General features: G+C 34.6%; 1 protein-coding gene and 1 long non-coding RNA gene across 2 annotated transcripts; one reads left to right on the top strand and one right to left on the bottom strand.

The window, feature by feature from the left end:
• Positions 2,633-3,126, bottom strand: LOC110272248. The gene is made up of 3 exons (XR_002363343.1): positions 2,988-3,126; positions 2,784-2,913; positions 2,633-2,692 (listed from the first exon to the last, which is right to left on the bottom strand). It is a non-coding gene; the product is annotated as an uncharacterized LOC110272248 (long non-coding RNA).
• LOC107640843 (probable folate-biopterin transporter 8, chloroplastic) lies at positions 6,339-9,455 on the top strand (the record flags this gene model as incomplete). The annotated part of the gene is made up of 2 exons (XM_016344345.2): positions 6,339-7,352; positions 8,353-9,455. Coding segments are annotated over exons 1-2 (1,617 nt in total), but the record flags the coding sequence as incomplete, so codon positions are not given.

Here is a 9,457-nt window from a genome sequence, read left to right as displayed (position 1 = left end):
CTAATCATACACTGCTGTCCCACAGCCTTCACCCACCGATCCTCCATGCAATCCCATCGCCACCACCTTCTGAACCTCCTCAACCCTAGTAGAAAGCACAGATAATATACAATGCAAGTAAACATAAGTATTGGCATGTAAGGCAATTAATTTAAATAGCAATTAGGCATGTTATACAATTAGGCAAACCATTACAAGTAGTCAAAGCATACAAACAGATAGAAAATGCAGATGATGAATGTCTGCATTATTGGCTGTGATATCACATTGTCAGTTCAACTGCCAACCCGACAGATCTACATGGAGATGTCGCCCTTCGGAATCATCATATGAGAACCCCCGAGATATAGTGCTCGGATCACTGTCCAGGGTTTTGCGCCTGCACGCTCTATTGATCCGAAGAGATGCAAGCGGGATACTCTTGCCACACGTCCCTGCCGGGCGCATAGCGTTTCATAATCTCAATATAAAAATAGTAGTACAGTGGTTTTCAGAAAACATTTTCAATACATCAGTGATTCCTCATCACTCCTTCGAGTCCTAGACTCATCTCAACCACTGTCAATTCACATGTCTATTTTAAACTCAATAGTTCCTCAATTCTCATCTCATACATCAACCATTCTTCACATACTATCAAGCCATCCCCCGAACACCCGAAACCTAGGCCTCCATCTTCTAAGTATTCCAAATAATATAATTTAACGCCATTAAATTTTTTCCCATGTTTTAAATATTCAAAACTAGGCCCAAGAGTCCTAAAATGGTGTTAGAGAAACTTGCAACCTTGTTGGGAAGGTAGAATAGTTGAAAACAGAAAAATTTGAGAAACAGGGCGTGTGCGGCCGCACAGTGGTGTGCGCGCGCACGCTTTGGAGAGTTTTAAAACGTGTGCGTATGCACAGGTATCAAAATTTACAAAGTCTGTTCACTCGCACAGGGCGTGCTAGCGCCCCCAACAGACGACCCTTCCCGACGTGTGCGTGCGCACAGGGCTGTGCGTACGCACAGGTCGCAATTCTTCATTGATGTGTGCGCGCACAAGCTGTGCTAATGCTGCCAGCAGAACGCATTTCCCTGCAGGTCGGTGCATCTGCACAGATCAAGATTTTTGCAGGGTTGTGCATCCACACAAGGCTATGTGTGCACACATATCAGAAATCCTAAAATTCTGCAACTTTGCAAAATTTCATATTTTCAACACCTTCTTTGAATGATCATAACTTCCTCTACAAAATTTCAAATCTTTCAAACTTTATATCGTTTCGAAGAGTTTTCAATAAACTTTAATTCTAAGCCAATTTCAACCGATTTTGAAAACCGAGGCAAAAGTTATAATAAGACAAACTCCATTTCTCATCAAAATCTACACTTTGTGCCACATTACACCTATCTTACCATATTTTCCTTCACATTTCATCCTCCTCCTTCTCAACATCAATATATCACATATAACACATTCGAATTAATCTTCTTTCACATTTTCCAACCACTTTACCAATTCATCAATTCCAACATCACACATATTATCACAATTCACTTTTCAAATTCACACAATCAATCATCATCACCATATCATCACCAATTCATAATAAATCATCATACATCAATATTCACAACTCATCAACCATTATAATTCATACCTATCCTATAGGTCACTAGCCTAAGTGTCCATGAATATTATATACTACATAGAGAAAACCTAAACCATACCTTGGCCGATTCCCAATACGTTCAAAACTCAAAATTGAGCACAAGCAAGCTCTTAACCCTAAACCAAGCTTTCAATATAGCTCCAACAAGCACCAACAAGCTCCAATAGCTCCCAAACTCACAATAATCAAGCTATATACATATAAATCACCACAAATCAACCTAGGATTCATCATAAACATAAAATCACAAGGGTTTAATGTCTCTTACCTTGTCCAATAGATTTGATAGCACAAATCAATGCTAAGCAAGGATTAGAGCAAACTTAAACATCAAAAATCACAAGAACTCACTTAAGCCAAAACCCTTGAAACCCGAAATTTAGAGGAGAGGAACTGAGAATATTTTGAACTTTTCTTACCAGTTTCTTATATGAGTTTTGTAGAGCTCTTCACAAGGAACGTGTAGCCGCTGACGGCACGCAAATCGGAGCTCCGTAGCTCAAGATATCGCGAAGAGAATAGATGTGTGAATAGTGTTCTCTTCTTCCTCTCCTTCCCTCTCTCAAATCTGAAGTGTGTGTGTGTTTATAAGGTGAGGGTTCATTAATTATATATGTTGGGCTTGGGCCCAACTTGGACCCAGTCTAACCCGTTAGCGTTTTTAGCCCGTTTGGCCCAACTTCGGGCCAAACCTTTAAAATTAACGCCCGATTTTCGACTTCTAATATTTTTCAAAGGTTTTTGACTATTTTCACTTTTTCTTGTGCGACACCAAGCAGACTTGAACCGGTTCAACCGGTTCAACTGCCGGTTTGCAATTTTTTACGATTTTTTGCAGAAAATATATTTTCTGACTCTGAAAGACCTACTGAGTCTGAAAATCACCTTTAAATCCTCAAATTCTCGCTCTAACTTTTCGGAATCTAATTTGAGCAATATAATCACTTAATTAACTAGTTAATTAATTGCAGTACTTACACTAACTCTTCACCACGATGTTTTGCTACCATTCCCTTAAACCAATCAACCAAATTCATCTAAAACAAAATAAAGAACAAGAGTAGAGTTAAGTAACTATGGTGTTCATCAAATGAACAAATATAAATCATTTTAAAAACCAATAATCACCTCTCTAGGAGGACTAAAATAATCAATGGGGGATCTTCCTGTAATTATCTCCATGAGAAGAACTCCAAAGCTATACATATCACTACACTCATTAAGCATACCAGTGCTTGCATATTTAGGTGACACATATCTGCAGAAAGTTAGTCGTAATCAGAATTAGTAGAGACAACCACTCTACATCTCACCTTATCACTCTTGACATACCTATTATCCTTTCCATTCAACAAAGCATGCTCTTTTATAGCATCCATAAACTAAGCGAGTGACTTAAACTCCAACCCCACCTGAACTTCAACCACTTCGATATTTATTTCTAATCAGTTCATAAACCAATCAACAATAAAATTTACATCAATAACATCAAGGAATCAGCCTTCGAAAAAAATTGAAAAAAATTATCATGTGTTGTTGCAGAGGCAGAACATGGATGATGAGCAGCAGTTCTAGTAGCAAAACCCTAGAAGAGAGGCGAGGGAGGTTCGGAGGCATGGCATAGCGAGACGCGAGCACTCATTAAGAATCATAGTGAGGCAACGAGCGGAAGGACAATGAGCACGCGAGGTACGCAGAGTAGAGGAGACATAGCAAGATAGGACTGTACGGTGGATCCCATGGGAGCTTAACAAAGAACTTAGGGCTAGGACTATGTGAGTGTGGGATAAAATGACAAAAGGTTATTTTAGAATTTTTGAAATATGGATGTGTCCTCAATTAGGTTTTCTACCCTAATAGTGAGAATATTTGTTTTATAACAGAATATTTTGTTATTTCATTCGTTTTTGTCCGATAAAGACTAAATTGAAAAAAAATTATATGGTATAAGGACTCAATTGAAAAGAAAAAGGTATAGGGATTTAATTAAAAATTCGATGAAACTATAGGAACTTGCAGAGTAATTAAATCTTTTTGAAATTGAACTGCGATGGAAGTGTATTCAAGGAGGAAGAGTTGTCGAGATTTGGTTATGTCCTCCACAAGTATGCCCAGGAAGCTACTTGGGGTCAGTGTTCTTCGTGTAGAGATTTAGGAGATTTGGTGTGGGTTGTTAATGGCTTCAGAGGTTGGTGCTAACTGTGTTATCTGTGATATCAAGTCATTGGATGCGTTTCTTCTTATTAGTCATTGATGCTTCTCTGACGAGCATGAAGAGAAGGCTGTTCTACAAAAGATTTTTGAGGTCAAAAACCATAGAAATTGGGAGCACTATTTGTGTTGGTCTAGTAAAGTGCAAACAATGTGGCAGGCTCATTGGCAAAATTTGAGGTGCGTGGTAACTATGACACAGGAGCATGGCTGCAACTATCATCTCCACTGCTTCAATTGTTCATAGATGATTTATCTTAGGGTCTTCTCTGTGCTCCCTAACTTTTGATTTATTTGCTTTGTTCTCTTCTCTTTTCTTATTAGTCTATGTCCAACGAGAAACAAACTCACTACTTAAAAGTTCTCAAAAAGCATGAATCAGGTTAGATGATGGTATAAAACTCTGCATTGTGAATGTATCAAAATTAAATTAAAATTTTAAAATGAATAGAATATTTTTAAGAATTTTATTTTCATATACTGTTAATGTAAAATAATTTTACATAAATTATCAATCATACATTGTCATATCAACAAAAGTAATTATTTTTAAAATTAATGTTTAAAGAATTATCAAAATTTATGAATCATTATTGTGTATCCAAATTTTACTCTTTTTTAAGTACTAAAATTGTTTTAACGTTATTAATAAAAATTTAATTATGACTAATATTGTAAAATATTTTAGGCAGACGTTTAATTAAATTTGTTTTTTTATTAAATTAGTTATTTTTTTGGATATAATATTATGAATCTCGTTATAGATGCAAGTATTATATTTTTATCAATCAAGTTGGTCTAAGTCCAATAAAATTGTTCACAGACATGCACGTGAAATCACATACTTAATCTATTTCATGTGAAAAATAGTACCGTAATTTCTTAACCGTGACACTGAAATTTCTTAATTTTGACACCAAAATTTCTTAAGGTTTTGAATTTTATGCTGCAGTTTTTTTATTATTTTGCTTCGTATTCTTCTTCTTTCTTCTTTATTCATGTAGAACTTCTGTATTTTTATTTATAAAGTTACATGTTTTTCTTTAAAAAGTTTTATGTTTATTTTCAAAAAGGATAAATAAAAAATGAAATAAAAGGTTGCATAATTTTTTTTATTTCTTTTTTTTTGTTTTTATTCTTCTTAGAGTGTAAAAATAAGAATTATGAAAGTGTGAAGCAAGAAAAAGTATGAAAATAAGAAGAAGAAGTAGGAGGAGGAGTTATAAAAAAAATAGCAGTGAAAGTTTTTAATCATGACATAAGAATTTTTTAAACGTGATACATAAAATAAAATGTTACAAATTTTTTTATTCTTTTTTAGTAGAAGAAGAAGACTGTTAAGAGAATAATTAGAATCAAATTAGATCAATTAGAATCATTGTTACTTATATAGCATATCTGTATGTTAATTGTAGGATTCTATGCTCTTATGACTTTGACTTATATACCCCTTATACATTATACTTTTCACAACATACTCAATAATATACAAATTCTTTCTCTAGTTTAGTTTTTTGTTTCTAACAAAGACAATGAAAAAGAAAGGAGAGAAGGAAGAGGAGGAGTATAATTATAATGGTGATTTACATGATTTGATGCACAAATAAAAATGTTTTACAATAACCGTAAAATAAAAATGTTCATGAGCAGGACTTAAATTAGAATAAAACAGGTCGATCTTATATTTATACTAAAATAAATAATTTTAAAACAAAAATAATATCATATAATATAAAAAATATTAATTCAAATATAAAAGTATATATAATTTTACTCTAATATATTATTACAAAAACCAATTTTAGATCCTGTCGAGTGACAAAAACATAAACTGAATACGACCTGAAAATAACGTCTAAAATAACAAATTCGAATCCAATAAAATATGTCTTGAACTGGTTTTAGGCCGGGACTAAGTGTGTGTTTGAATTTCAGTTTGTAAACGGAAGTTTGCATAAAATTGATTTTACAAACTTAATTTTGAAGAAAAGTAAGTTTGTGTTAAAGTATTTATATTTGGTAATCTTTATATCAAAATGGATTATAATAAAGTAAATATTGTTTAGATTACATTACTCAAAATTACTTTTAGATAAAAAATTACTAAAATAGACATCAATTTAAATAATTTTTTTATATTATTTTATCATTTTAATTTAGATATTTAAATAGATATTATTAATTAATTTTATAATAAAATTAATATTTACTTACTAAAATAAAAATAATATATAAAAATTGGAAAAATATATTTTTAATTAAAACTAATAAAATACTAAAGAGACTATAAATAAAAAAATAAAGAATAAAATTGATAAGAAAAAAATAAATTCAATTTTAAGATGATTTTTTAAACGTAAAAATTATAATTTTTAGCTTTTTAACATACTAAACATAAAAAAGAAACGGTCAATGCACTTAAATATACTTTTCTTCTTTCTAATGGTAAACCAAACAGCGCAAATCTTGAGCATTCCCCTCGAAACGCATGGTTGATGGTTCAACGGTCCAAAATCAAAATCCTAGGGATCTCCGAGACAGCTTTCAAACGTTGAGGTCATAATCACATTTCATGTCGCATAAACAATACCATTAATCCATCAATCAAAATCTCACAAGAACAAAGGTCTACCCGTCCCAATCCCATCTAAGTTTTGGCGCGTTGCCACCAGAAGGTAGACAAAAATGCCTCTGCCAGAACCTGGAACCCTCCACATCTTTATTATTTATTTATTCTTTAATTTTAGAACGGCCTCCGATACACTCTTCTAGAAGATCCCTCGCTTGATCCCCCCTCTCTATCTCTCCGGTGCATATTCTTTCTGACTATTGCTACTGCTACCGCAAGTATTGTCTTCTCTTCCTCACTATCTTAAACTTAAGCCAATATGATAGAAATGTAATTGTCTTTGTTCGTTATTCAAAACTTTGCAATTCTCATTTATTTTCTCCCCTTTCGCTATCCCTAAATTATGATTTACTCTGCAATTTCCTCTCTAAGCCCACCATTTATGGCGTTTATGCCAAAGTTGAATAAACTGCAGCGAAAAACTTCTTTACGGACGCCATACTCAAGACGAATCGTTTGCTTCCAAAGCCAAAACCAAAACCAAAACCAAAACCCCAATGCAATTGATAAACCTATGTTATTGGTGAAGAAGAAGAAGAAGCGGAAGACAGTGGAGAATGAGAAAGAAAATGGTAATGGTAATGGTAATGGTGGTCCTTCTGCTCCTTCTTCGGAAGTTGGAAGGAGAGGAATGTTGTTATTGTGTGGTGTTGGTTATTGGGTTCAAGGTTTCAGGTGCTTTCCATGGCTTGCTCTTAATTTCCACATGGCTAACAGCCTCAACTTGAATCCCTCAACGTTGCAACTTGTCCAGTATTCTGCTAATCTCCCAATGCTCGCTAAGCCCCTTTATGGAATCATTTCTGATGCTATCTACATTGGTGGCGCTCACAGGATTCCCTATGTTTCTCTTGGAGGTAAACAACCATGAACCATGTCATTCATGTCTTCTGCCCTTTTTTTCCCTTTTCTCTTTGTTTTGTATGTATTTGTGTGCATGTGCATTGGACTGCCTTCTTTTTGTATTTAGTTAAGTTTGGGCACCATTTTAATTGACTCAACAAGAAATGACTTATTTAGCATTCGAGCTAGGCATGGAATCAGCCACCAGTATTTGCATCGGATTAGACGGCCTACATTACAACCCTTGATTGCAGCCTTTTCCTGAACCTTGTGTAATGCTCGATGTTTATATGCCGGCCTGCCCTTTTGATGTATTTAATTTGGTGAACATTATAATTGAGCAAACAAGAAATGACTTATCTAACAAGAGCTAGCCTCTGTGTGTTGCAAGCTGTGTATTGCGAATGAGAGTACTAAATTTTCCTGAATTTCAAACTCTCATGCATCAAACTGATAAGGCCACTGCATTTAACAAGCAGAGGGTAAGTGTTTCTGTTTGGTATAATTGTTTACCTTGCCTTTGGTTTTAATTAAAACTATAATTTTGTGATAGCGATAGCAGTTTTTTGTTCATAGATTTGGTTTGTTAACTCAATACAACTGCAATCTCCAAGATTAATGAGATACTTATGTATATGTAGTAGGTTGTTTCATGTTTTAGAATATCATGTTTATGATAAATGTCAAAAGCACTAGAAATGCTAAAAAGGAAAAGAAGAAAAGTTATCCTTGTATTTAACAATTGAAGTGATTTAACATGGTTGAAGTGCCGTTCACATTTATTGAATTTCTTCGGCAAAAACAACTGATCTGGTATCCTACTAGGCACTTTTCTTTGTTGAGTCTATGTTTACCATTTTTTATGCTGAGGAAGATACCTTATTCTGCCAATTATTTGTAACTGTCTTCCATCTAAATGATATTCTGCCAATTATTTATAACTGTCTTCTATCTAAATGAGTTTCTTATTCATAAAATAAATGTTAGAATATACTTATTTTGTTCAATACACAGTACTTTTGCAGGTCGTCTCTTGGGGTCTTCTGGCATCAGGCCCTGCAGCACGGGAAGTGCTTCTAAACTTGATTGCATGCGCGCTTCTCAGTAATTTAGGTGCATCCATTACAGAAGTAGCAAAGGATGCACTTGTGGCAGAATACGGAATGAAGCAAAAAATATGCGGCCTACAGTCATATGCATTCATGGCCTTAGCTGGAGGTGGAATTGTAGGCAACTTGATTGGTGGTTTCTTCTTACAGAAGATGCCTCCCAGAATTATGTTTATCATATTTTCTTCTCTATTGTCATTACAACTAGCAATTTCTTTATCCACAAGAGAGGAGTCTCTAGGCATAGAACTTTCAGATCAAAATCTTACTATGAAGTGCATTGCAGAGGATATAAGAAAACAAGCATATGATCTCATCATGGCTATTAGTGACGTAAGCATCTTGCATCCACTTATATGGATTGTTGGATCAATTGCCATGGTACCTATGCTTTCAGGCTCTATCTTTTGCTATCAAACACAGTGTTTAAAACTTGATCCTATGATAATTGGGCTATCAAGAGTGACTGGCCAGATGATGCTTCTTTCAGCTACTGTGCTCTATAACCGTAAATGGAAGAAAGTAGCAATGAGAAAACTGATAGGCTTGGTGCAGATTCTATATGCTTCATCTCTACTTCTTGATCTCATTTTAGTGAAGCAGATAAATGTAAAATTGGGAATTTCCAATGAGGCGTTCACTTTTTGTTTCTCCGGTTTGGCCGAAATTTTGGCACAGTTTAAGCTCCTTCCATTTTCAGTGTTATTTGCAACTTTATGTCCCAAGGGTTGTGAAGGATCTCTCACCTCTTTCCTTGCATCAGCTTTGTGTCTATCATCAATAGTTAGTGGGTTCTTGGGTATTGGGTTGGCATCTCTTCTTGGCATTACGTCGGGTGATTTCTCAGGCTTGACCACTGGAATTCTTTTACAGTTTGTCGCAGCTTTAGTACCTTTAAGATGGATTCACTGTATACCTATGTCACAGCCTGTTGTCAAGAAGCAAAGGAGAGGTATGAGCCGAAAAGCTCGGAGAAACAGAAGAGTTGGAAAGGTTGTTCTCAGTTCTAT

Source organism: Arachis ipaensis, chromosome B05 (genome assembly GCF_000816755.2).
Source record: "Arachis ipaensis cultivar K30076 chromosome B05, Araip1.1, whole genome shotgun sequence".
In the NCBI taxonomy this organism is placed as follows: Eukaryota; Viridiplantae; Streptophyta; class Magnoliopsida; order Fabales; family Fabaceae; genus Arachis; species Arachis ipaensis.
The sequence above is the reverse complement of the archived record's forward strand: the minus strand, read 5'-3'. Positions and strand labels throughout refer to the sequence as shown.